The sequence below is a fragment of the Sus scrofa genome, chromosome 2 (assembly GCF_054392235.1).
Source record: "Sus scrofa isolate SSC_HxYL_T2T_F1_AM1 chromosome 2, Sscrofa_HxYL_maternal_Yorkshire_Landrace_v2.0, whole genome shotgun sequence".
Classification (NCBI taxonomy): domain Eukaryota; kingdom Metazoa; phylum Chordata; class Mammalia; order Artiodactyla; family Suidae; genus Sus; species Sus scrofa.
The window spans coordinates 157,496,271-157,523,811 of record NC_139384.1 but is presented as its reverse complement, the minus strand read 5'-3'; the positions used below and the strand labels follow the sequence as shown (position 1 = coordinate 157,523,811).

At 44.4% G+C, this 27,541-nt stretch overlaps 2 protein-coding genes across 4 annotated transcripts in view; both read left to right on the top strand.

Moving 5' to 3' along the window:
- The window catches only part of PRELID2 (PRELI domain containing 2), an 81,782-nt gene extending 67,114 nt beyond the window's left edge, over positions 1-14,668 (top strand). For all 3 annotated transcript variants that reach the window (XR_014838976.1, XM_005661780.4, XM_021084956.2), the window contains 2 exons: positions 7,064-7,133; positions 10,548-14,668. Coding sequence is in view for 2 of the 3 variants with exons in the window: in XM_005661780.4 (XP_005661837.1) it covers positions 7,064-7,123 (60 nt within the window). In the remaining variant the exon portion in view is untranslated. The remainder of the gene's footprint in view (positions 1-7,063; positions 7,134-10,547) is intronic.
- A 4,178-nt stretch (positions 14,669-18,846) lies between these two features.
- Positions 18,847-27,541, top strand: part of LOC146405808 (uncharacterized) — a 502,014-nt gene continuing 493,319 nt past the window's right edge. The window contains exon 1 of the mRNA XM_085014918.1: positions 18,847-19,179. Within this exon, the coding sequence (XP_084871044.1) occupies positions 18,977-19,179 (203 nt within the window). The 5' untranslated portion in view covers positions 18,847-18,976. The remainder of the gene's footprint in view (positions 19,180-27,541) is intronic.

The window sequence follows — 27,541 nt, the reverse complement described above, 5'->3', positions numbered from 1 at the left end:
TTAAAATCCTGCGGCCCCCAGTGTTGTCATATCCCGGATCCTGGCCTCTCGATCCTGCTTGCCTTGGGTCAAGTGAAGACTCAGCTTCTCAGACTTGTGGTTGCCAAGGGGGAGGGGGTAAGGAGGGGGACGGACTGGAAATTGGGGGTCAGTAGATGCCAGTTATTACATTTGGAAAGCACAGGGACCTATATCCAGTTTCCTGGGGTAGACCATGATGGAAGATAATATAAAAAAGGTAATATAAAATATGTATATGTATGACTGAGTCACTTTGCTATATAGCAGAAGCAGGCACATTGTAGACCCACTGTGCTGTAATAAAAATAAAATAATGAATAGGAAATACTACACACATGAACATACCTATGAAAAAGAAACAAACTCACAGATAAAGAAAACAGACTGGTGGTTGCCAAGGTGGCAGGGGGCGAGGTTTGGCAGTCTGGGATTTGCAGAGTAAAACTATTGTATATAGGATTGATAAATAACAGGCCCAGGGAACTATATCCAGTCTCCTGGGATAGCCCAGGATGGAAAAGAATATAAAAAAAGACCGAGTCATTTTGCTGTAAAGCAGAAATTGGCACAACATTGTACATCACCTATTCTTTACTAAAAAAAAAAAAAAAAAAAAAAAAAAAAAAAAAAAAAAAAAAAGATAGTCCATAAACATTTGTTAAATGAAATAAAAAAAAAAAAAAAGACAGCCTCTTAGTTATTATGTGATTTTGGTCCAGGTGCTTAATTTCTCTGAGCCTTGAGCCTCATCCAAAAAAAGAAGATAATCTAAGCAGATAGGAGGGTGAAAGAAGTCAGCGCAGGTAAAGCTCTTGGCATGGTGCCCAGCGCACAGTATGTGCTAGTGCATCTAAACTATTGTTCTTGTTTGATGTTATCCGCGTTTTATAGATCAGAAATCCTACATATAAAAGAATGGGGCAATATCAGATGAAAAGATACTTTATCGCGGCAAAAAATCTGTTCCTGGAGAAGCACTGAGCAGTGTTTCTCTCTCTCTCTCTCTCTCTCTCTCTCTCCCTCTCTCTCTCGCCTGCTCGCTCTTTCTTTTTTTGGGGGTGCCGCACTTGCAGCAGATGGAAGTTCCCAGGCTAGGGCCCAGTCGAAACTACAGCTTCCGGCCTACACCATAGCCACAGCAGTGTGGGATCTGAGTCGCATCTGTGACCTACACCACAGCTCATGGCAACGCTGGATCCCCGACCCACTGAGCGAGGCCAGGGGTCTAACCTGCATCCTCATGGATGCTAGTCGGATTCGTTTCCCCTGCGCTGCAGCGGGAACTCCCTCTCTCACCTTTTGAATGAGAAAACTGGACGTGGATTCCTCCCTCCCTCCTTGCCTTCCTTCGTGCAGTTGAAGTGGGCTAGAAGCAGATCATCCAGAGCCTTACAGCCAAGATACAGAATGTGGGTTTTCTTAGAAGAGCAGTGGAACACCATTGAAGGGTTGAAGCAGAGAAGCAGCATTTTCTTTTTCTACCTTTTTTTCATGCTGTTACGTTTCTACATAAAGTAAAAGAAAAGATTCTGAAAAAGTTTTATGTAAACCACCTCGGTAAAAAAAAAGTTTAGATTCAAAAGGAAAGTGAGGTTTTTAAAGTAAACTCGATGCATACCTTTTTATCAAGGTGAGTGGTTTTATAATGCTCACTTCAGCATCTGAAATTATCTCACTTTCTAACTCCTCTTGGCTAATCCAGATTCTTCAGGACCCAAATGAAGTCCCATCTCTGCTGAAAATTCTTTGCATAGCATTCCTTCCCTTTTATCTTTATATTCTTGTTCTTTATCTTTCCCCCCCTTTTTTTTTTCATTTCTATGGCAGCCCTTGTTATCCAGACCTTTCACCACACTGTCTAGGATGCTAACTACTGCTTAGATTGCACTATAATTCCACAATTCAGACTCATCAGCTTGGCATTCAGATATAATCGTTGATCAGTTTTATACAGTCTTATAATTCGTCAACATTGAGCAGGTATTTTCTGCCAAATTCTGCACTAGACAGTAAGGATTCAGATGTAACTTTTGTTCCTAGACTCTGAGCACCTTACTATCTAATGTGGTCAACTTGTAAACTGATGACTGATAGACTCATTCATTCATTCAGTAGCCGTTTATTGTATGACATCTGTGTCCTGGGCATTGTTCTTCTAGGGGTTGCATCTTGAACAAGACAGACAAGCCCCCTAGCCTTATGGGACTTACATTCTGGCGGGATTAGATGATTGCGAAAGAGATGTAGATGAACAGCTATTTATTGAGTGTTTACCAGAAGCTAGGTACTGTGATAACGAGATTAGACATTATTTACACTAGTTTTTAGGACAAACTGCCATGTTATTTTCATTCAGTGATGAGGCTGTTGAAGATTAGAGAATGTAAGAGAAAGGCCCAAGATTTCACAGCTAGCTTGGACGCACCTAAATCTCTCTAACAAACCGTGTTATTGCATAAATGCAGAGCTCTTTGTGTCCATACAGCGATGTTTTATATGCAGCTATCTCTTCCAGGAAAGAGCAGAGCTAAGGTGGGAGTGTGTTGTGTGTGCGAGCAGGTGGGGTGTGGGGAGGTGAAATAGGCTCATTGCCTGCTGTGTCCAGTCCACTTTTCCCCGTTGAAGAAGGCAGGTGCTGAACTGCCTGTGCTTGGATGTTCCCAGCCCTGCCCTTTCTCCATCCCCTCCCCTGCTTGGACTCCCTCCACTCTGTAGGTCCCACTCATAACCAGACTTGGGTCTGTCTTAAATGGTTCCTCCTCTGCCGGCTTCTGCAAGTCCTCCCTCTATGCAAGGTCCGTCTCTACTTCCCTTGGTCCATTGACTTTCTAAAATGTTTTAAATTGGTAATGCTTCTCAGAGGCAGTCTTGCTTTTCGGTTATTTTGCGTTGCTCCAATTCTTCCCGAGAGACCAGTGACCCCTGGAGTAGAGACACCGTGCCTTCTATGCATCTAATTCCTCACAGCATCTGTGCAGTCCCTGATACACAGCAGGTGCTGAGACTGTGCGCCAAGACCCACCAGAAAGCTTTATTTCCTGTGGCAGGGGCTCTTCCCAGTGCTTTGTCTGGTTGTCATAGTACCTGCTTCTGGTAAACATTCAGTCCGCAAATTGATATTCTCCTAATTATGACCCATCTCTTATCATTGTGATGGTTAAGTGAGCACTTCTCTCTTGTTAAGAGCACCCTGTAGATGTGTCTTTTGAGACCTGCTTTAGAACTTTATGATTTTTACAAGGTTGACTGTGACTCTCTTCAGGGCCCCCACGTCAATCAGAGCTTCTTAAGGTAGCACCAATTTGATAACAAAATAAATATACTGCCTGGATCGAGCCACTTTTAGTCCCAGCTTATTCTGCCTCCTCTTCGGGCAAGCCTTTCATTGTCTGTGATCATTAGTTCTTCCATGAGAGGCTGGAGGACCTGCAGTTTAAGTTAGTTTTTATTTTATTTTTTTTAGAGTGGGGAAGGTGGAAGTGTTTTGACTCTGGGGCGCTGCTGTGCGGATGCACTTGGCCAGCACAGCCCTGGTCTTAGGGAAATGAGACTTGGGAGACCTCACTCATCTCTGGACGTTGGCAAATAGAGAAGGTAGGCCGTGTAATAGAAAAAAACTTTTGCAGAGGGGAAAGAAATAATGAAATCAAGCAGTTTACGGTTTGTCAGTCCAGAAAGCTTGTAAGTTAAGCTCTGTCTATAAAGATGGATCCACTTAAGGTTTGTTCTGCATCTCAGGCATCATTGTGGGATAAGTGATATAAATCTAGCCCCTTTAAGCCTGATCTCCTGGGGGTTGAGTTTTAAGCATTGAAACTTTATTTGAAAGGCCTCTATCGATTGGGCTTTGGTTTGGTCCTTCCTTACCCAAGAGACGCGCTAAATAATGGCTTGGCCTTCCTGGTAGGTTTTTTCGGGTTTTGGTTTTAATTCATTTTATAGGTCTCTCTCTCTCTGCCCCGGTTCTTCACCTTCCATTTCTAACTGTTCTGCTTACAAAACTAAAGTGGTGTGGGGCTGGGGGGAGGGAAAAGAAAAAATCACTGTCACATTGTAAACATAATTGATTCAATAAATAACATCTTTCAATTCCCAGGGCAGACCTCACAGTCTTGACTAAAGTCTGTTAGTGCTCAGCTCAGTAAGTGGTGGTATTCTTAATTTAGATGGATGGAAGAGTTCACCGGGGCCCACATCCTAAGGAGAGGAGTTGGCTTTTCTGCTTTTCCAGACTTGACGGCTGGACTTATGGGCCGACTTTGCAAAATGAAGCTTGCAACGGAATTAACCTGGCCGTTTTTATTCTTCCTGAAAACAGAAGGCAGGCACTTAATTATTGCTTGGGTTGGTTGAACAACAACAAAAAAAGAACAAAACTTGAAACAAGGGGAGTGGCATCTACTAGTCTCTTGAGTTCCATGGAGACAAGGACTTAGGTTTGTTCACCAGTTAATCTCCAGTGGACCTCGCACATGCATGCCACGTGGTTAACTGGTTCTGTTGGTGAATGAATGGGGCCAGAAATGAGCACCGTTCAGATCTGAGGTTAAGAATGAGGGGAGATTTTATTCCACTGGGTGTTGGACTCTCTCTCCCCTCCTTTCCCCCCTAATTCTTTAAAGGGTGAGGGGCTGTAAGAGGACCGTGAATATACTGTATGTTGAGAGATGATCAACGAGAACCATTTCATCAGTTCCTAGACTGGCAGGGTTGGGAGGGACCTGGGGGGTGGTGTCCAGCTGGGCTAAGGGACACCTCGGTAGACGTGACGAGCCTGTGGACCCAGCAGAATAATCGTCGGGGCTGTGACCAGAACCAAGGGTTCCCGACGGACCGCAGGGCTCGGCTCCCGGCCCTACAGCCTGCTGTTTTGGCTCATCCCACACTCCGTGCTCCTCGACCTTGTCAAGATCCTTTCGTTAATACTTCGTCCTTCCAAGGTGGTAGTGTTTGGGGTGATGGCCAGCCAGGCTCTGAGGGGCCTTCTAGGAGTTCTGGGGAACAGTATGTTTTGTTCAGTCCACTTTGGCACTCGATGTATTTTTATCGTCTTCTCTAGAGAAGCACCCTTTCCTGTGGCTCAGAACAGACCCCCAGTAGGAAGTCCCTGCTTCCCTGGTGGGCCCACTCGGGGTTCCCCAGCCCTGCCTGACATGGGGAGGACCTGGTGTTTGTTTCAGGCACAGAGCCCTGGGACCTGCTAGGGTCCTATTAAATCAAAGCTTCCATGAGAGGCTGGAGGACCTGTAGTTTAAGTTAGTTTTTATTTTATTTTATTTATTTTATTTTTGTCTTTTTGTCTTTTTAGGGCTGCACCCATGGCATATGGAGGTTCCCAGGTGAGGGGTCCAATCAGAGCTATAGCCGCTGGCCTGCATGACAGCCACAGCAATGTAGGATCTGAGCCGCGTCTGTGACCTACACCACAGCTCCTGGCAACGCCAGATCCTTAACCCACTGAGCGATGCCCAGGATCGAACCCGCGTCCTCATGAATGCTAGTCGTGTTTGCTAACCACTGAGCCATGATGGCAACTCCTTAAGTTAGTGTTGATCATTATTATTCTCTCTCCTCCTCCTGTCCGTGAGAGCAGGGCCTGCACCCTTCCCCCAGGTCCAGCTTTGGCTCACTGAACACCCTACTCCCTAATTGCATCATAATTCTGTCTTTCCACCTGCAGGTCTATTCTCTGGTCTACACAACTTGTCCCCAAAGGAGGAAGGGCAGTCTCTGCTTGCCTCTTTCCTCCGGGGTAGAACTGACTGGCCAGGGTGTGTGTGTGTTGGGGGGGGTGGGTCGCGGGGTAAGGGGGGCTGTTGGCAGGCAGCTTGGTACGTACAGTAGTGAAGCCTTGGAGGCTAAGGGCTGCCCCTGAAACCAGAATTCAACCTCCGTGTTCTTTCCTTGGCTGTATTACTTAATAGTTGTCTGACGTTTGGAAAAGTCCTTAGCCTTCTTTGAACTCGGTGTCCTCATCAGTAAAATGGGGGCAAGAAGAGTACTTGTTCAGGAATCGAGTGTGTGTGTTAACCAGCGTGTGCCGGGTCCACCCTCGGACCCAGACTCGGATGGAGCTTTCCATGCAGAGGGGGCTCCCGGTGAGGGAGTGAGGGAAGTAGGATTACGTCGAGGGTGACATACAGGTGTGATGAAGATCTCCGATGATCCCGTGGGTAGCCATGGTGATGGGATGCCCTTTAGAGTTGTCCTCAATTGGAGGCAGAGGGCCTTATACCCTCTACCCACCAGTCACTGGATGCGGGCCACTCCTGCAGAAGGGGGCATGACCTCAGGCAACACATCTCAAAGGGCTGAGGGTGGCTGTGTGCCTTCGGCAGCCTGTGGTGCAGGCAGATGGGGGAGGGGTGCCTGAATCCAGGGGGCTTTCCATGGGGCACCCTGCACCCACTACCCCCCTCATGTAGGCGCAGACCTTAGCAGCGAGAACATCGCTTTTCAGGTGGGCAGTAAACACAGGCACAGCTTGTTTTATTTCACTTTGCCTTATCACCCTTCGCAGATACCGCACTTTTTATAAACTGCAGGTTTGTGGGGCAACCGCGCATCAAACAAGTCTTTTCGCACCACTTTTCCAACAGCATCTGCTCACTTTCTGTCTCTGTGTCACAGCTGAGTGATTTCCACCTTCCGTTATCATCATATTTGCTCTTGGTGACCTGTGACCAGTGATCGCTGATGTCACTTGTAGTATCTATTACCGTTATTATCCCAGCTCTGGCAGAGCCACTTGGTGGCTGGGCCACTTGCGGGAGGTGCCTTAATCGCTTGGGGTGCTTTCTTAGGCTGAGCATGGAGATCCACAGCTCTGCTCTGTCTGCCTGCCTCCCTGAGCAGTTCCGAGCAACGTGGAGATAATGTATGTGAAATTGCTGAGTCGAGTATTATGAAAGGGTGCGGTGTGACTGCTCTGAAATGAATATATGGCCATGGCTGGAATTCCTTGAAGGGAAAGGTTGTGATAAATGTAGAAGTGCTTGTCCGTGAAATGGGGCATTTTGACTCCTTTTCCTTCTCTCCGTAGGGGATTAGAATAATGGAGATGCTGCTAAAGGAACAGTGCGGTGCTCCCGTCGTCGAATAAAGAATCACCAGTGAGTACTAGAAGCAAAATCAGAATTATTTACTCAAGCCGTGTTTTCATGCTCATAAGCCTAAGTATTATGCATGGTACGTCTCCCGGTTAAATGCATGGTGCTTCGTTGTATCTGTTAGCCTTCACTCCCTCGGCTCTTTGATTTTCAGAGCGTTTCATCCTACGTGCTGGGTTACAACGGCACTCAAATTTAAACTGCTCAGCACAACCCACCATGACTGCCACTCTCAAGGTGGCGTGGGTCTGTCGAGACTGCAGTTCAGAATTTTCTGAAACTTAATTTTATTGGCCCGAGAACAGTGAAAGGAGGGGTTTCAAGGTGTATTTGGAGCAGGAAAGAAAACAAGAAAAGGGGCATGTTGATTGGCCAGTGAAATACATACACATGGCCAGTCGTGTCTGCTCTATGGATAGGGGGTAGCTGCCTGAAATACTCTTGAGAAGGATTCCAAGGCCTTGAGAATAATTCTTGGGCTCTGGGTAAGAGTGCCACGATTGATTAGCAAAGTCTGCCAGGGGCACGGGATGGAAGACACAGTACTTGTACTGGAGCACGTGCCACTTTTAGGGCAAATGGTGTAGGGTTAACGCATTAAGCAGGGAGATTTCACAATTACTTTTTTTTATTAAGTTTTATCGTCCGCATCAAGGACAATGGTCTTCATAGTGGAAAGGGCAGGACAGGTTATTTAGCAGAGAATGAAAGCCTAAATGAATGAGAATAGTGGATTTGCATCTTAACCAAAGTTATTGGACTTGGATTTTTAATATCTGAGAGAAGGTAAAACCTTTGAGTAGAGCAAACATTATCATGGGCAATTCACAATTACCTCGGGTTTCCCTATGTTGGCTGAAAACTAGAGCACACATGGTTTTGTATGAGAACCTGCTCTCTAATTTTTATATACAATAAAGTTGGAGACCAGTTAACCAAAGAAGCAGCAAAAGGAGCATTCGTGGACCAGTACCTCAGCGTTCAAAGCATGCTGGCCAGATGCGCAAATAAGAATTAGAGAATTACAAAGGGTTCCTGCTTGTTTGTGAGTTTGACTTCACTCTGATTAATAGTAAACATAGACTAATACATTTATTTATTACTGGAAAGGCTAAGCAAGATAATTCCCTTTAGCACAGGCCTGGCACATGGCAGATGCTCAGAAAATGTTGGCATGGAATCTGTTGGCATCCGCTCTGTTCTTGGAAGAAGAACTTGGCCACCTCCCCCCATTTTCCAGGCTGGCCTCTTTCTGAGTCTCACCAGCCCCTCTAATGCTTGTGCACTTGGGTACAGAGCCCTTCTTAGCCTGGAAGGTGGCACCTGAAGTCAGCTCCACGTTAACAGAGAGAATGCGGGACTCCACTTACAAGTATGTGTGGTTTTCAGACTTGGGTTTTTGACGTAAAATGTTGTTAGTGGACAAGGAAATGAAACAGGCATTACCTGTGGTCTCACATCACCCATGTTCTTGTTTTTTTGTTTTGTTTTTCCTGTAATGGAGAGCCACGTCACGAACTCAGGGCTTTGTCTTGTTTCTGAAAAAGCAACAGATTCTCCTCTTAAGGGATGTGGTTGATGTCTGGAGCAGTTTAGGTGCATTTAATGCAGCAGAGTTCCTGACGGATTTACATTTCCAGACTCACAATTCAGGACCAGTTTTCTCAGGAGCGAATATACAGTAAGGGGTGTATACCTTTTCCACGTCAATCCACAATTATCGCAAATTAGTGGCTATTGCCAAGGCTGTAAGCTTCTTTCAAAATTAGCTTCATTGAGGGATCATCTGCGTACGATTAAGCTGACTCATTTCAGGTGCACGATTTAGGAGGTTTTGATTGGCGATTAAGCTGACTCATTTCAGGTGCACGATTTAGGAGGTTTTGATTGATATATACAGGTATGTAAGCATCATGAAAAACACGATAGGGAATATTTCAAGGCATTGACGTTGCTGCAGTGCTGTTGTCAGCTTATTGCTTCCCCCTTCACCCCATCTTCTTGACTAGTTTTACAAAGTTTCTGCAAGCTTGAAACGTGCCTATTTTAATGGCACTTTTTCTTCAAAATTAGCTCTGTGGGAAATGGGAGACTGGTTGCAGGTAGGGAACTGCCTTTTATTGAGCAGTAAAATGCTACACTAAAAGAAAAGGCAGAGGAAGGAGTTATCTGTAGGGCCGGGGGTGGGGGGTGGTGGTGGTGCAGATTTAGCCCCAGGCCTGCCTGCTTTCCTAAATAAAGTTTTATTGAAACACAGCTATACCCCTGGCTAAGTTCCAGCTACGACAGCGGAGCAAAGAGCTTGACGGAAATCTTAGAGCCTGCAAAGCCTAAAATACGTATTGTCTGGCCCTTTAAGAAACAAGTTGTCTCTCCCCAGGGTCAGAGTGTGCCCTGTCCTCAATTAACATCGGGTGGCCTTGTGGTGGCCATTTGGCTTTTGTGTATGTAGCATTTGATCACATCTTAATTCCAAAGTTAATGGTGTGAGATTTTATTTTCTCTGCATTAGTTCTCCCATCACCACTTGGGTGATGTTATTTTAAGGCATCAGAAAGCATTAACATGATCACAACAACGATGTTAAAATACCAGCGATAGTGATCCACTAAAATTGCTTCATAAAGTTTCGGGGCGTGTGCATCACGGGGTAGACCTGTAGGCATTTTGTTTAGCAGATAAAGTAGCACTCTGATGTGGCCGTGGTATAGATGCCATGTCCAGGGTACTCCAGTTTGGAGCTTTGGAATTTTGCAGATCCTAATGTTTAAAAAAGCATGCCAGGGGCGTTTGCCCAGGTGTACCTAAGGAGATGTTATTTGATGTTTTTATATTCTACCACATTTCAGATTTGCATGATTTCTGTTCACACGGTGACCGTGTTGTTTAGGGTACCTCGCACGAAAGACACTCCCTAGAACTCTATATATCCAAGTGGGTGCTGGATAGAAAGCTTAGAAGGTGATTTTGTCATGAGCCAAAACGGAGGGACATAAATCTAGCTAACCAGTGTGCTTGCTATGTTGCTGCTGACTCGTCCGCCTGATGGCTTTTTGATTTCCTGTCATTTTTGAATAAAACGAATGGCCCTGACATCTGTTTGTTCTCGCTGCGGGCAGTTGGTGAGGTTTGATAACAGAGTAGATTTTCCTTCCGCATCGGAATGATTAAGCCCTCAATTGTGGCTGTATCTTAACTCCCCTTTGAACCAGCTCCTCTGGGTAGTTGCACTTAATCAAGTGAGGTGCTCGCTTTCCTCGAAGATCATTAGGAGGCAGAAATACAATTTCTTCGAGAATTATCCTCAGTGGTAGGATTCAAGTGACTCTAAGAGTAGCTTTAGAAAAGAGGGCAAATAAGTATTGATTGTTGAGACATGGTTATGAGGTGATAGAGCCTGTTTGCTTTCTCTTGCAGGGACGCCGTTGTGTTGACTTCTGATCGAAAATTGTTTCTTGGACACAACACATCCAGAGACAGTGTTCGAAATACACGTTTTCAGATTTGGTGTTGGCAGCTTAAAGAAGAGGAGACCTTCCTGCTGGAACATGACATGACTGACTCCCCTGGAAGCCTGATTCAGACAGCGAGCAGCTCTCGTGGAGATGAGGCCTTCTGGCTGATTCTTAAGGCACCATCTCTACGATTTTACCGACGAAGGAAAAAACCCATAGAAGATGATACGAACTCTTCTGCAGGGTGTCCTGCTCATCACCTGGTGACAGTGTCAGGGCACCAGGGATGGGCCAGAGGTCGGGGCGGGGAGGGGGGGTGTTTGCCTGTCTGTTCTCTGAATCATTGCTCACAGGACTCATGAGAAGATTCTGGGACAAATAAAGGAGTTAAACTTATTCTTCCTTAGAAGAATAGGTTCAGAGGCCTCTTTGGCCTCAAACAAATAGGAATGTACCAGACTGTGTTGAAACTAAGCCACACTGATAGTGTTGAAAATTCTTGGAAATCAGGAGCCTTTGATTTCCACCCACCGATTCTACGTAACTGCCATCAGTACAGCTTTTGAGATCTAGCACGAGGGCTGTGATTCGTCCTCTAAAGAACCTGGAGGTGGGGGAGGCGGACCAGCATCCTGGCTCCTCCTGACTCCTTCTGGGATGCGGAGGGCGTCCTATAACCTCGCTGCTTTTCACTGGGCCAGTGGGGCTAATCGGGCACAGATCTTTCTGCTTGTGATGATTAAACAAGGTCGGCGTGAAAAGCACTGGTTGGGAGTCAGACAGACTCTGGCCTGATTCCCAGTGCGGTCGCCCGTCAGCTCTGTGATCATGTATGTAATTTAAAATCTTTCGCACACTCATTTTTTCACATTGTGAAAGGGGGCTAAAGGATTAACATTGCTTTTGAAATCCTCAGAGGTCATGCAATAAAGGACCTAGCGTGGAATCTGGTGTCCAGGAGTCTAGTCAACGGAAGCTCTTGTGTTTTATGGGAAACCGTTTTGGAGATGTACTTATGTATTTAATGGACAGTATTACTGTTTGAAAATTATGGGACGGTCGTTTGCGTTTTGCATGAATGGAGGCCAAGGTGTGGAAGCTCACTACCTGAGCAAAAGTTTAAAGAGAGGCAGTAATTTGGAATTTATCTTCTTAAGGTGAAAAATGGGTCATGATTGGAAAGTCTTCGGAAAATCATTCTTTCTAATGTGGGAAAAATTTTCTACTTAGTGCATTGATGAATTTCAAGCAGTTTTTTTTTTTCTTTAAATACTAGCTTTGCCACTGTGAGCCTTCTTTCATTGTGCCTGAGTTATTTGTGCTGCCTGAGTTTTGTGTCGTGGGATAATTTCTCTTCATTTCCTTAGTGTTTCATCCTTCAGTTGTGTTGGAGGGAAAGTCAAGGGGAGAAACCACAATGCATTTTGACCTCCTTTTTACACTTTGTAAGTGGCGTTTGGCAGGCTTCTGGAATAACGGCACATTTCCAAAAATAAAAGGTGATGTGAGTGAGCACAGAGGTAAGAGGAAAGAAATCAGTATTTGGAGGTTGGCGGTGGAATAAACTTTAACTCTTGATACTCAACCATGCACGTTCTCTGGAGGCGGGTGTTCTCAGCCTTGGCGGTCCATTCGAACCACCTGGGAACTTGATGCAGCCCTGAGGCCCAGGTTCTGTCCCGGACGATAGGTCGGAATCTCTCAGGGGTGCAACCCAGGCATCCGTGTTGATTAAAGCTTTCTAGGTGATTCCCATGGCAACTCTGGATGAGAACCCGGCAGTAAATTCTAAGTGAGCTGCAGATGTTATTTGATTCCTTTCTTAACATTTCTGCCGTAGGAAAGTGTCTTTGTAGCAAGAATTAGCGTGAAGCAGAGGCAGGCTGACTTTTTTGCCTTAATTCCTTGAAGCTGGGATGGCTACTGCAAACACCTGCAGGGTCTGGCAGGGGATCTGATGCATGGAGCAGGCTAGTAGCCCTTGGGGAACCTGGGAACAGGAGGCTGGTTGAAGGTGGGCAGCTGCTGCCCGGCTCCGGCACAGTGTTGCCAAGTAGCTGGTTTTTCTAGTTCTTCCAATTTGCAATTTTCTGGGAAAAGATAGCATTAAAAAAGAAAAGTCTCCCAATTTTTATGTGTTGGCAACGAATTTACGATTGTTTAAACCATCGTACCAGCCAAACAAAACATATTTGCCAGTAGCTTCCGGTCTCTGCCTTAGAAGTGCTAAGGATGGGCTTACCTTTCAGCCACTTTTTGAAGAGATTTGCATTTCCTTATTAACTGGATGTGAGTTGCTTTCTGCCTCGCCTCCAAAACTGCTTTTGCAAGTCTTTGCCTCCGCCTTCCCAGGCAATCTCGGGACTTGGATCCGATGCTTTTTCTCACTGGGTATCTCCCCCGCCAGCCCGCAGGCATCCGTTACTTGAAGCTTCACATACATGGCTTAGAAAGCGTATGCTCCTTTTGAAATTAATTAAGGCTTGTTAGAGTTTGTTTTTATTATCTGTCAGAATCCTTCTCCCGTGATTAAACATTGAAAAGTCCACATGTAACTTGATGATCTACAGTCGAGAGTAAGAAACGTCAGATCGGGTGGGAAGTGGGTATTGACAGACCTCCGGGCTGGGTGGCCGAGTCTCCCCTTCAAGGTGAGGCTGGATTACGGTGGTTCCCTGGCTTCTACTTGAACCAAACATCTTGGCGGGGGTGGGGGGAGTTGTAGGGGGCTAGACGGCAGGTCCCCAGGGCCTCCCCCTGTGAGTCTGATTGATGAGATTTCAGCTGGGACTCAGGGATTTGCATTTAAAACAAGTTTATGGGGTGATTGGGTTGTGCTTTTCCACAGAGCAGATTCTAAGAAACAGAGGGGAGGTGTCTGTATGTAAGAAAGGTTTGCAGTCAGTTAGGCCCACTGTTCAATACAGCTGGTCACTCAGGATACGATCCGTGGTTCTCCTGCACAGAGAAGCCGACCTAACGCCATCCCTACATAATTGAGGTGCTTTTGCTGCGGGTGGGCTTTTATGGTTTCAGTCACGTGGATAAAACGGTGCTGCCTTCTTTTGATAACAATTGCTTTGTGTATTTTATAAGCAGTATGCGTGGAATAATATCCCATTTATCAGACGTTGTGGTTCATGGTATCACCAACTCCAGGTGGTTCTTTTAAGTTGAACATCTTTTTTGCTGTCTTTCAGTAATTTGCATGGAACTCTTCATTTAGTGTCTCTGCTTTTGCAAACAAAACATACTGAAGATAATGAAATCTTTTCAGGGTCGTCTTCCCCCCCCCCACCCTTTTAACTGTTGGGCATGCAGCATATAGAAGTTCCCAGGCCAGGGGTAGAATCAGAGCTACAGCTGCCAGCCTGTGCTGTAGGCACAGCCACTTGGGATCCGAGCTGCATCTGCAACCTACATTGCAGCTTGCAGCAATGCCGGATCCTTAACTCATTGAGCGAGGTCAGGGCTCAAACCCATATCCTCAGAAACACTATGTCTGGTTCTTAACCCACTGAGCCCCAACAGGAGCTCCAGGGGTCATCATTTATGTTGTGAGTTCCTTCACGTTCTGTTTAAGTTGGTTAAAGCCCCACCCCTGGATGGCTCTCTGCCCGTCTCGAGGAACTTTGCTTTGCTACATGGGGTTGGGAGATGCCGTAACTGCATCCTGTGTTTCAAGTAACAGCAGGAGCCAAGTGAGTCTTGAGGAGACTTTTCCAGCAGGGAAATGGATGGATGTTGCTGGACCGATGGCCTTGAGTGGCTCAGCTGCTTCCTCTCTTGCCGATCCTCAACTGCAGTTGTCCGATGTGTGACCTCAAGATAAGTGAGGTGTTGCTACAGGTGATTTACTTAGATCTGTAAGCTGTTGTCCTCCTCAGTTGTCTGTTTTTGTATGTACAAATCCATAATGTGAAATGTAAGTGGATGAAAATCCAAATGAACATTTCTGTGCCAAATTTCTGTGCAGGATAAAGTGTTTTTGATTCAGTGTTACTGTGACTTCAAACTCTAAATTAGTTTATACCCGTGAAATTCAATCTTGCAGTCCGTCTCAAATAAAGGTGCCACAACTAGTATTTGTGTGTGAATTTTAATTTCTGGAGGGTATTGCATCACGAGGCAGAGCTGGTATTTATCATTTGTAGTGGTGGTTCTAGGCCTTTTCAGCAGCCCCAGATAAGAGTGTTAGAACAACCAGCTGATGTTAGCTCCCTGCTTCCCCCAAGGTGATCCATTAATGTTTCTCGCACAAACAAGCAGAGGCTGCTCTTACTGGGTGAGATGAATGGGCCATGTCCTAATGGAGCAAAGGACCAGGCAGGATCTGCAGAGCAAGGAGAAATGAAGCACAAACAGCAGCTTGAAGTCACGTGGTCCCACAGTGGGAGGGAGAGACGGAGCTGCTGCTTGTTGACCTGCTTGCGAGGCTCAGCTCTACTCTGTGTACTCTGGTTCTGTGAGATTTGCTTTGATCCTTTTATTCGTCCCCCCTTTACCTGACTGTAGGTGAGGGGATTTCTCTGCCTTGCTTCCACAATGCCTTGCCCAAGCCCTCTGGATGCCTTTCTTCTGTTAGAGTCTGGGTGCCTTTAGAGGTAGCATCCAGCATTTATTGAGCACCTGCTGTGTGCAAGAGAAAGGCAAGACTTGTCTTCTCTTTTGTCTTGATGCAGTTGGTGTCTAGGCGCTTGTACCTTCATTGTACTTACAGATGCCAATAGTGGGCATTAATTGATGGTAAGACCAGGTACATTTACCTCTTGGGTAAATCAAACCATGATGGCTTATTTGAAGGATGCAGAAAAAAGCACAGGATGCATCTTGGGGAGCTCAGCACAAAATATGTAGCTTCACAGCCCCCCACCCCCCCACCCCGCAGCCTCACTGTCACGTCTGAATTAGTGAGGGCACATCAGACCTTTTGGAAGATGGTGGGTTCTCTCCAGGCTCAGCCTTATATGCAAAAAGGTGGAGCCGCCGTGCAGGAGACCACCTTCTCATCTGAGCAGTGATTGCAGGGTACAGGATATTCTGGCATAGACATTTTTGACTGTCTGACTGTTTGGACTGTGGGAGTTTCCTTTGTGGACATCCCTGAGTTCAGGGCTACGGAGTCAGCATTTTCCCAATGTCTGGGCAGGGCAAGCTAACTAGTTCTGGCTAATCCTACAAACCCCAGAACCTTAACACAGGTCTCAGAGGGACTGAAGCAGCTAGAGGGGTTAAGAGTCCTAAGAAGGACAAACCCCAGTGTGATGAGGACTCAGTATAAAAAAGAACTCAGAGGAACAATTCATTGAAATTTTCTCTTTAGGGCACATGGAAGTTGCCAGGGTAGGGATCCAATCGGAGCTGTAGCTGCTGGTCTATACCACAGCCACAGCAACGAGGGATCCGAGCCACGTCTGTGACTTCCACCACAGCTCAGAGCAACGACGGATCCTTAACCCAAAGAGCGAGGCTAGGGATCCAACCTGCATCCTCCGTTGGTACTAGCTGGAGTCCTAACCCGCTCAGCCACAGCAGGAACTCTGATTTACAGAAATTTAAAATGAAGTGTTTAATTTTTAAAACGCAGTGCTTCTTAGATTCCTTGGCTGCCATTTGGATCCCCCTGGGGAGCTTTAAAAATACTGATGCCTGGATCCTACCCGCAGAGAATCTAGGCTGCAGCCCCTGCGTCAGGATTGCATCGAGCTCCCCAGGTGCTCCTGAAGCCATGGCAGCAAGTCTATCAGCTTCAGAAGTAACGTCTGTTCTCCCCAAAGAGGTTATCCATAAGCTGGCTGGTGGAGGGAGTTGGCAATATGAGACCTCTTTTTTTCTAATGTTTTGTCTCTGGTCCTTAAGAAAAATAGAATTCACTGTCCAAGAAAAAGGTGCTTCAGTGTCTCTTAAATGCAGAGAGAAGAAAGGAAAAGCCTCAAAATAGTCCACAATGCATCACCTGCTTTGTTGGGATCAAAAGTTTGAGTTGCATTTGTTGGAACAGCATCTCATGCAGAAAAATGATCCTGTGGTGATGTGAGACCCTTCCTGGTGTTGAAGGGTTAAGTGAAGAAAAGGCCCTGCTGGACCTTACGGCGTGGCTCTCGCGCTGTGGACAAGCTTGCTGTGCAGGAGGCAGCAGAGAGAAAATAGCAGCCACCATCCTGTTAAATTAAACTCCACGGAGCTCTTCGCCAGCATTCTCAGAGACGGGTAGAGCCATTTCGTGCCTGCCATCTGTGAGGTTGCTGATGGCATCATTACTCCTTTGTGTTGGTGCCAGAAAGAACTTTTAGAGGCGGTGGCAAAGGAGAAGATGCGAACCATGCAGCTATGTTTTTGTTTTCCTGTTTGGAGTTCAGGTGTCTCCCTAAATTCAGAAGTCCATCAGTTGTACAAACTTTGAAATAACTGCATTGCCAGTGTCTTTTAGGAGAAATGATTTTCTGGGCTGAAGTGCCTCTTGTGTTTCAGGATGCAGTCATTAGCCTGGTCAAAACCAAAGACATTCTTGTTGGTCCGTCAAAAACAAATCAAACAAACCCCACAGAACCCTGGTTGTCAGGACAAAAGGTTTACAAAAAAACAGAAAGAATCTAATGAATAGTTACCCCAGAGTAACAGAAACAGGAGATGGGGCAAGGAGAGGGAGAGAAAAAAGAGGAAAAATGTACACTTTCATATCTGTCACTGATGAGATTAGGGTGACTACCAGGAAATGTGTATTGTTGGCTAATTTCTTTCACAAATGACATTTCAAAGAGTTGGAGGACATAGCATGCAGGTCTAGAACCTTAATTCATATCTTAAATTTTTTTTTTCTAAACATAGCTACAAATGCAGCAGAAATAAGTTTAAGACAGCTCTTCTGCCATCGTGGTGATTGAATCTGAAGCCTTGGAAAAACTGGGAGTCACATCTGAGGCACTAGGTGGCTACAATTTTTAATTACATTTTAAATTGGGTTAAACCGTGCGTCAGATGACACTTGGAACTATTCCACTGTGGAAAGTAGTCCTTGTGTATGTGTGAGTTTTGAGCCAGCGTTAGAAGTTGTTTCTTAGGTGTTAGCGGTTCTGTCAAGGGCTGGGAGAACTGTCTCTTCCTGGAAAAATAAAGAGCAATGTTTTGGGGCTTTGCTAAAAGGCCAAGATTTTGCAGAGAAAATGGGGAATAGCAAAGCACCAGCCAGGCACTTTTTCCTCCCTGATCTACCTCTGAAACCTCTTCCTGGAGGACGGCACCTGCAATCCTCCAAGCCAGGTGATTGTCCTGGGAATGTACATGTGTGCAGACGTGGGAAGCTGCCAGATAGATGGGCAAAATGTTCTCCTCTTAGAATGTTTTTTCTCAAAAGATGTGTGTGGGGGAAAAACATTTTTATTAAAATGTATAACTTTGTAGAGTGTAAGATTGAAAGGGATTCTTAATTTTTTGAAAAAGGAAACAAAAGACATTTTGCCTGGGGCCCTGGGTTGGAATGCTGCATTGTACCTAGCAGGCGTTATTTGAGGTTGATGATGGAAATACCAAAGGATGACAGTCACACCTGCCTCAGCCTAATAGAAGCTCTTGGAATCAGTACACGTGTTCTTGAATGGCTGTGGGCTGAGAACATGGAACCCTAATCACTTGATGTAGATCCCAGAACTTGTCCCTTTGGAGAAAGAATTGGCCAAAGAGTAGTGAGCAAATAGGTGTTGATGATGAGAGGAGAGAGAGAGAAGACGGATGTGCCCGTTGGGGGGAGGGTGTGGGTGGAGAGAGAGACATTCACAAACAGGGCAACATGTGCTTGGGAGGTGGTTTAAATCACTTGTATGGGGCCATCCTTCTGGGCTTCCTCTGGCCAATCATCTTGCATCATCTGGCCTTGCACTCACACTTGGCCTGACCCTGGGCCCTCCCCTGTGTGCGCACATCTTTAGCCAGGATGGATCCAACCTCCAGGGTTTCTGGGAAGTTGACAGGTTGTCCTGTGGTCTGTGCCACTCCCTCCTCGGACCCCTGAGGAAGCTTTCTGCAAGGGTGTGGTTCTGAGGTTCCCTTAGGGCCGCACTTGCGGCATAAGGAAGTTCCTGGCCTGGGGGTCGAATCGGAGCTGCATCTGGGGCCTTTGCAACAGCCACAGCAACACTGGATCTGAGCTACATTTGTGACCTGTTCCGCAGCTTGCCTCAACACCAGATCTTAACCCGCTGAGAGCAAGGCTAGGGATAGAACCCACACATGGGTTCTTAACCCACTGAAACATAAGGGGAACTCATCTAGAGGTGTCTCCTTGACCTCAAGAATGAGAAATAAGTGGTCTCTATCTTCTATCCAAGCAGGACGCAGCCCCTCCTTGCTCCTGGCAGAAGCTGTATCTTCAAGTTCTTTGTCCACAGGGAACAGATGACAGCTGCTCAGCCTGAGACCCACCTACCTCCTGTCTCACGTCCTCAGACACTGCAGACACTCAAATCCTGTTCTGCTGGTGGAAAAGCTGGAGGAGCCATGATGAAGGCCACCTCTAATGAATTCCCCACATTCCCACGTGCCTCAGAGTCACCCTTCCCTCCCAGCAGCATGGCCTTTGCCTGTCGGTGTCTCATAAGGTAAAATGGGGTGAATATGCCGTGAATGAATGGAGCAAGCCTTGCCATCAAGGGCATTGCCCGTGATTTTGAGGACGGAGTTAACATAGAGCTCATGGTTATTGAGAAGGAAGTGTGGAAGTATGAAGAACATTTACCCAATATTAAAATTTATTTTTCAGTGTGACCTATTTTGGGGGGAGAGACAGTGACGTTTCTACTTTTGTTCAGGGAAAACATGAGTCAGGAATCTTTGTGTCAATTTAATGTTTTTAACCTACCCTTGTCTCCTAAACAGAGGTGGTAACAGACAAACCATCTCCTTCTAACCAGGCTGTTTACAGTGTTTAACCCAGGGTGCTTGTTAAAATCAAAGGGAAGGGGTAAGATAACCAATGTAAGGAAAAACTAATGAAGCTGTATTTTCTGATTCTTGTAATTGTAGTGGTGTGGTTGGTTCTGCTACAGTGAAGCTCTTATTTCCAGTAAGAAACCTCTTTTCTCGTTTACTCTCTCATACATTTTAACTGTCATGCAGATGGAAATTGTTTTTGTTTACAATAGTTTTTGTTTACAAACACAAAGCTTTCTATTGAGAATGCTGACGATATTACTCAGCTGCTTTGTTGAAACAGCCCATCATGGTCAGACCTGAGTTTCCCTTCACAAAGTGAAATTTGACAGTGATTGTGGCATTAAATTAAGATTAAAATACAACAAATCTAAGTATCTGATTCAATTCAAATGCAGTCCAGAAGCTTGAACTAGAATCGTAGTTACGCTCTGTCCTGTCTGTGGATGTAGGCTCTCTGGGCTTCATTGTTTGCCCCCATATGGGATGGAGTAATAATAGGGCCTGCTTTATAGGGCTGTTGAAAGGATTAAATGGGTTCAAGTCCTATAAAAACAGTTGGAATGGAGCAGTGCCTGGCATATAGTAAACACTCAGCAGTCTACACAAGAGACTGTGGTGTTAATTCTTTAAACATTTGGTAGAATTCTCCAGAGAAACTATTCAAGCCTGAAGTTTTTGTTTTAGGGTGATTTTTAACTACAAATATGGTCTATGTGATAGTTTTAGGGCTATTCAAATGTTCTGTTTCATACTGGGTGTGTTGGGGTAGTTTTGTGTTTTTCGACGAATCACTGAATATTACATAGGTTGTTAAATTGGTGTGTGCTGAATTGTTTGCAGTATTTTTATATTATCTTTTGAATATCCGCCTGGTTTTTAATGATATGCTCTGTTTGTCAATCTTAGTGATCTTTTCCAAGAACTAGTTCTTGGTTTTCCTGATGGTTCTCTTTTGCTTTTCTGTTATATTTTATGGACTTTTGCTCTTCATAATTCCTGTCTCCTGCTCGCTGTGTTCTTTTTCTCTTTTATCCTACTGCTTGTTCCCTTCTTTTCTATGTCTTGAGACAGGAGCTTAGATGATTTTTCTTGAAACTTTTCAGCTTGTTAATGTATTCATGTAGTGCTATAAATTTCCCTTCTAGCCCTGCTTTAACTGTTGGACAAATTTTGATAATGGTGTATTTTCATTTTCATTTAGTTCATTGTATTTGAAAGAAGCCTCTTGAGCCTTTCTTTTTGACTCATGGATTGTTGAGACGTGTGTTGTTTAGTCTTCCAATTAGAGATTTTCTAGATGTTTTTATGCTCTTGATTTTTTAATCTGATTGCACTGTGGTTGGAGAACACGCCCTCTATGATTTAAATTCTTTACATCTACTGAGGTTTGTTTTCTGGCCCAGGATGTATAAACTATCTTGGTGTAGGTTTCATGGACCCTTGAAAAGAATATTTATTTATTTTTTTTTTGTCTTTCTAAAGTTTGCTTACAACGTGTTTTGTTGTGGATATCTCGGAGTATATACTGCTTGGTAATTGCTCAGCTTTTTGAATCTGAGGCTTTATATCTTTTGCCAAATTTCAGAAGTTTTCAGTCTTTAAAGTACTCTTTCAGCCTCAACTTATTTATCCTCTCCTTCTGGAACTATGATGACAGGAATGTTAGATTTTTTTGTTAAACTCACATAGGTCCCTGAAGCTCTGTTTGTTTTTGTTCAGTCTATTTTGTCTGTTCAGATTGAGCAATTCTATTGTTGGATATTTCAGTTTGAGCCTATCCTTTGGATTATTTACTTATTATGTTTTATAATTCTAAAATTTCCATTTAGTGCTTTGTGTCTTCCTTTGCTTGGACTCTCTATTTTGTGATTTGTTTCAAACACGTTTGCAAGTACTCACTGAAGCACTTTTATGATAACTACTTAAAAATATTTGCCAAATAATTCTAACGTCTCTTTTATCTTGGTGTGGAATATTTTGATGCTCTTGTTTTCAGGTTGAGATCCCCCTGGATCTTGACATGATGAATGATGTTTAAAAAAGTGAAACCTTGGCATTTCAGGTATTATGAGATTCTGAAACTTCTTTAGATACTCTGTTTTTTTTTTTTTTTTTTTCCTGGCTTACTGGAATAGCACTCTAGCAGGGGAATTGTGAGTGCTGCCTCATTAGTGACACATATTTCTCCATTGACATCTGAGAGAAAGAAGAGCCTTGCTACAGCTTGATGGGAGTGATGGTTCTGGCTCCCTCCTGGACAGCAGTGATACCTCCTGGGCTGGGAGGGATTAGAACGCCTCATTACCACTTGGCACATAGGCTCTACTCATACTGTGGGATTGGTGAATGTCCTAACTCTCCTAGGTCCCCTCTGACATCACCTGTACAGGAAGGGAAAAGAAATACCCTGTTGCTGCCAACTGTAGTGGAAGTCCAGGTTCTTGATGAAGAATCACTGGAAGGTGATTTAATACCACTTGGCGGGGATGAACGTGCTGTTCCTACTCCTTCCTTGATACCATCCTGGCAAGTGGCTTGTGAATTCCTGTTAAAGCCCAGGGAGGGAAGTCTAGGCTCCTCATGTGGCCTTAATTGGCAGGAGTTGGGATTGCAGCCATAGTTTCTTCCATGGTATTTCGTTAGAGTACAATAATCTAAATATTTTCAATCTTGGTTAGGCTGTGCCTTTTTGTCTGTGCCTCTTAGCATCTCCAGGTTGCTGGGTTGCTGGCTTCCCCAGCAATCGATCTGAAATATGTGAGTCACAAAGAAAACCCAGCAAACTTATTGTACTGTTACTGTTTGGGTCTCAAGTTGCTAGTTGATTTGCCTTTTCTTACTTCACTTTGCATTATATATATATATATATTTTTTTTTTCTTTTCACAGCCACACCTACAGCATATGGAAGTTCCCAGGCTAGGGTTGAACCAGAGTTGCAGCTGCCTGCCTACACCATAGCCACAGCAATGCTAGATGCGAGCCACATCTGCACCCTCCACTGCAGCTCACGGCAATGCTGAATCCTTAACCCACTGAGCAAGGCCAGGGGTTGAACCCATATCCTCAAGGAGACTATGTAGGGTCCTAAATCTGCTGAGCTACAATGGGAACTCTCTTTCTCTATATATATGTACACACACCACACACACACACACACACACACACACACACACAATGTCCAGAGGTTTCAGTTTACTGCTGCTGACTTTGGGCTCCTACCAAGTCCTACCTATTTTTCAAGTCTTAGATGACGTGTCATTTCTGGTAAGCTCCCTCTGAGTCTACCCACCAGGCTGGGTTTCCTTATTCTCTGCCATCACAGTCTGCATTTCTCCATATAGTAACTTTGTTCAGTGTCTTTCTCCTCCATTTGATGGCTCTTTGAGGGCAGGGGTTGGGTCCCATCTTGAATAAATGAGTGACATTTTCATTTGTAAAATGAGGAAGTTGGAATAGATGAACCTGGAGAAGCTCTATCTCTCCCTTGTTTTCCTTCCCTTACTTTTTATCTGCCTCCCCCCCCAATAATTTACAAATATAATCATATCTGAAGTCTTGTCCCTCTGTGCCTTCTCCAACATTGGTTTGATCATGAAAAACAAAACCAAAATTTGGTTTATATGTTAGATCAATAATGACATCTTTATTATGGTTTTATTTTTGCACTTACTTGAATACCAGGAAAGTTTATTCATCCTGTCAGTAAATGTCAAATATCTACTATGTTCTTCTTTAAAACACTTTTAAAGTATAGTTGATTTACAACGTTGTGCCAATTTCTCCTGTATAGCAAAGCGACTCAGTCATAAGTATATACACGTTCCTTTTCTTAAATTACATGCCATCATGGTCTGTCCCAAGAGACTAGATATATTCCCTGTGCTATATAGTAGGACCTCATTGCTTATCTCTTCTAAAGGTAATAATTTTCATTTACTAACCCTAAACTCCCTGTCCATCCCACTACCGCCCACTCTCCTCCTTGGCAACCACAAATCCGTTCTCTATGTCTGTGAGTCTGTTTCTCTTTTGTAGATGAATTCGTTAGTGCCACATTTAAAATTTTACGCATACATGATGTCATAGGGTATTGGTCTTTCTCTTTATGACTTATTTAGTATGATTTCTAGTAGCATCGATGTTGGTGCAGATGGCATTATTTCATTGAATATCTATTATGTTCTAAATTCTGTGGAAGAAGGTTCTAGAGATAAGAGCAGTTCACAAAACAAGGGCCTTCTTCCAATGGAGCTTAACAGTTGAAGTTTTTTGATACTGTTATTGATCATTTACATATCTTTTGTGAATTATATCTGCACATTGTTTGCCTATCGACCTGCCACTTTTCTCCATTTTCAATGTTCATTGCACAGATATTTTGCTCAGGAGTATGAGAGATGCAAAGATAAGACAGTCCATTTCACAGTTCACTTAGCATCTGTTATGCTTCACCAGTTCATACATCCAAACAAAAATACTTTTCTCAGAAAACAGGTCTGGACAGCCCACTTACACTATATTGTGCACTTAAACTTTTTTTGGAATATAAAGGCTAAAGTGGTTATGATGTTTGGCATTTTTTTTTTAATAACAAATGTGCCACCTCACTGTATAGCAACAGTTAAATACCATACATTGCAGGAGGGAATTGAGCGGCAGGATGTGATGAAACAATTGTAACAAGGACCAGTTGTAGTGTTAGGGTCCAATTGCAAAGAAACCTGCCTGGACTTTAATTTGTATCTTGTTTTATGTAAAAATGATACTCAATTTTCATTTCACAGATATCAGAGGTAGTGGTGGGAGGTCCTGGGTGACAAACCTCTAATATCAGCAAGGTTTCAGACAAAAACAGGCACTCTTTGGAGATAAAACTTGCCTCCTTTCAGAGGGAGCCCTGGGTTAGGACTGCTTTAGTCTAACACACACAGTGGGTCATGCTGATCATCCACTTCCCTTCTTTGACATGATGTAATCATCTGTCATATCTGTAGAAGGCATGTTAGTTTATTTACTCAGCACTGCCATGTCCATTATCTCATTTAATCCCTCAAGCAACACCGTGGAGATGGGAGGAGATGATGCACCCAGGAGGACCAGAGGCTCATGCAGGGAAGTGCCTTGTCTGAGAGCACACAGCTAGTAAGTGGCTGAACCAGAATCACTGGCTACATATGTATCGTATCTCAGATGAAATTTCTTAGTGATACCAAGGGGTGCTTGATACATGGAAGAGAAACATCTATACAGTCCTGGAGTTGTATTTCGTGATCACAAACTGTATTACTGGCACCATGTCATGTTGTTTTCATGACTTTATTTGCCTCATTGTCCTGATGTGGAATAAACTGCCGTTTTGACTCACTTGATGGGCTGGGAGTGTGTATAAAAGCACGTCTTGTGAAAAGTCCTTTATTCATGACTTTACAAACCACACTATTGGATTTACTCCATTGCTTGCTGTGATTTGGGGCCACCTTTCTTTCAGGCCATTCAGAGTCTTCTACTTTCTTGGATGCAGTTCTCCCCTTGCTACTCCCTGGGTTGTGATTCCCACCAAGAAGCAGGGATCTGAAGTCTGCTGCTATGAGGGGAAAGACGGAGCCTAATAGACTTTGCCGCCTTTCATAGAAGGAGGCATAGGTATTTAGAGTCTTAATAATGGAAACAAACAAACACTTGTCTGCTAAATTTGACGGTTTCTCTTAGCACAAGTTCAAGAGGAGGCAGGGATAGAAGGAAAAATGTGAGGCAAGGAAGAATGAAAGGCCCTCTGTATTAGAGCCTCATTTTCTGATCAAGATCATGAAGCCAGAGATGATTCAATCACATGGCTAAGATTGTGCAGCCAGTGGGCTCTGTGCTCCTCCCACGTCTCACTCTGGTACATGGGATAAGGAGCTCTGCAGTACCCAGGCCACTTTGGCACCTAATTGTCTCACATACACTGGACTGGCTGAATTCCAAGCCCTATACGTGTTAGTCACTGTGAATCTTACAAATGGGGAGGCCCTGTGGCTGAGAACAGTAGTGGATATGAATATTTGCCATGAGAAATAGATTGGATGACAGAGGGGTCACGAGACCCTTATGCTCAAAACCAGAGGTGGCTCAGACACGCTGACAGTCCCCAAATGGGTAGCAGACACATGCTCCTGTGAAAGCTGAGTGGACTGTATGAGCATTAGTGTGTCTGCAGCAGCAGAGAACAACAAAGTGGGATGTGGCTGATGGGCGGTTACTTTAGTTCCTTCACCAATGGGCACCTTGCTTTGGTGCTATCCAGCCAGCCTCATCCTCCCTAACGTGTGTGATTCAAATTCGTGCCTCAGTAAAATTACAAAGGACTCGTTGTCAGGGACATTGAGGACATTCAAGAATAGCGAAAACCCCTTTAGCTTGGCACTTCGAGAATGTCAACCATCCTCAGTGCTGTCCCTAGACATGACCTGGTCTCTACCTTTGGGGTATAGGGAAGAATGGAACTTCCCTTCTCTCATACTGTGCATTTCTTTGGCTGATGGAATGTGACCAGGAGAGATACTTCCAGACAGAACCCTTAAAAGCCCTTCCACAGTGTGTGGGTGGAGCAAGTCCTATGGGACAGGTGAAGTGGACAGGTGGCAGGGTGGGAGGATGTCCGTGTGAAAAGCTCCCACTGTTGTAAACTCAGGTCTAAGAGGATGAGACGAAACACACTTGCTATATCATCTGCACAGTGTGTATCCACCACACTTGGCCTCTCCATTTTGGGGCACAGGGTTGGGTTCCAACTCCCTGATCCTAAACGCAATCACCATTTGGGCATACTTGGACACACGTGCTTGTCCAGCTATCTGTCTAACCCTTTTCAGGTGTGGAGTACCTCGTGGGGATTGGCCAAAACTGCCTTCGCGTTCCCTTGACAATTTCTTCAAGGTTGTAGCCCCTGACTTCCCTATTCTCAGAGCATCTGTTTGAGAAAACTTGACATTGTACTGTAAAAATCTTACAACCCAGAAATGGCTTTCTCTAGGACCTGGGAGTCATCCCTTTGAAATGTCATCATGGAAGGATGGATATCTTTGGGAGGATAGGACCCTGACTTAGAAAAGTGGCAGTTAGCAACCACGGATGGCCCAGTCACAGTGACCCACCTCCCCTCAATGTCCTCTAGTACTTGTCCTTTAGTTCACCTCAGCGTTTAAAAATTCTCCTGCCTTTTATTTTTTTATTTTATTATGATTTTATTGTTAGTAGTAGTATTTAATAGTTATTTCCCCAATACAGTTTTTTCTTCTACTGTACAGCATGGTGACCCAGTTACACATACATGTACATATTCTATTTTCTCACATTATCAGGCTCCATCATAAGTGACTAGACATAGTTCCCAGTGCTACACAGCAGGATCTCATTGCTAATCCATTCCACAGGCAATAGTTTGTATCTATTAACCCCGAGCTACCAAACAACCCCACTCCCTTCCCCTCCCCTTTTATTTCAGCAGAGTTAGATCCATCTCTGTCTTCTATTGCAATAGGTTTAAAGTCAGCCTTAGTATTTTTAGCAAGTATCCAGCAAAGTTTTCCTATCTCAGGGTATATAGATACATTTAATTTGATTAAGTAGTGCCAAATTTTTATTTCCAATATGGTTTTGCAGTTTGTAAGAGTTTCTACATTCCCACATTTCTACCAACCCTTAGAATTAAGAATTCCAACATTGGTGAATTAATAGGGTTAAGCGATACCTCATTGTTTTTAAAATTTGCATGCCTCAAACTGCCAATGAGTCTGAGCGCTTTATTATGTGTTTGATAGGTTTTGAGATTTCCTCCCTATAAATTGTTCACAGCCTTTGTGTGTTTTCTATGGGGATTGCTGGTTTTTTTTTTTTCTTTTCTTGTCGCTTTGCAGAAATTCCTTTGATTCATGCAAGGCCTTGTGAATTTTAGACCTTCCAAATACCTTGTCCCATGTCACCCACCAGTGAACTTCGCCCTTCTTGGCACTTGTCAAACAGACTTCCAAATTAAACTGTTTTG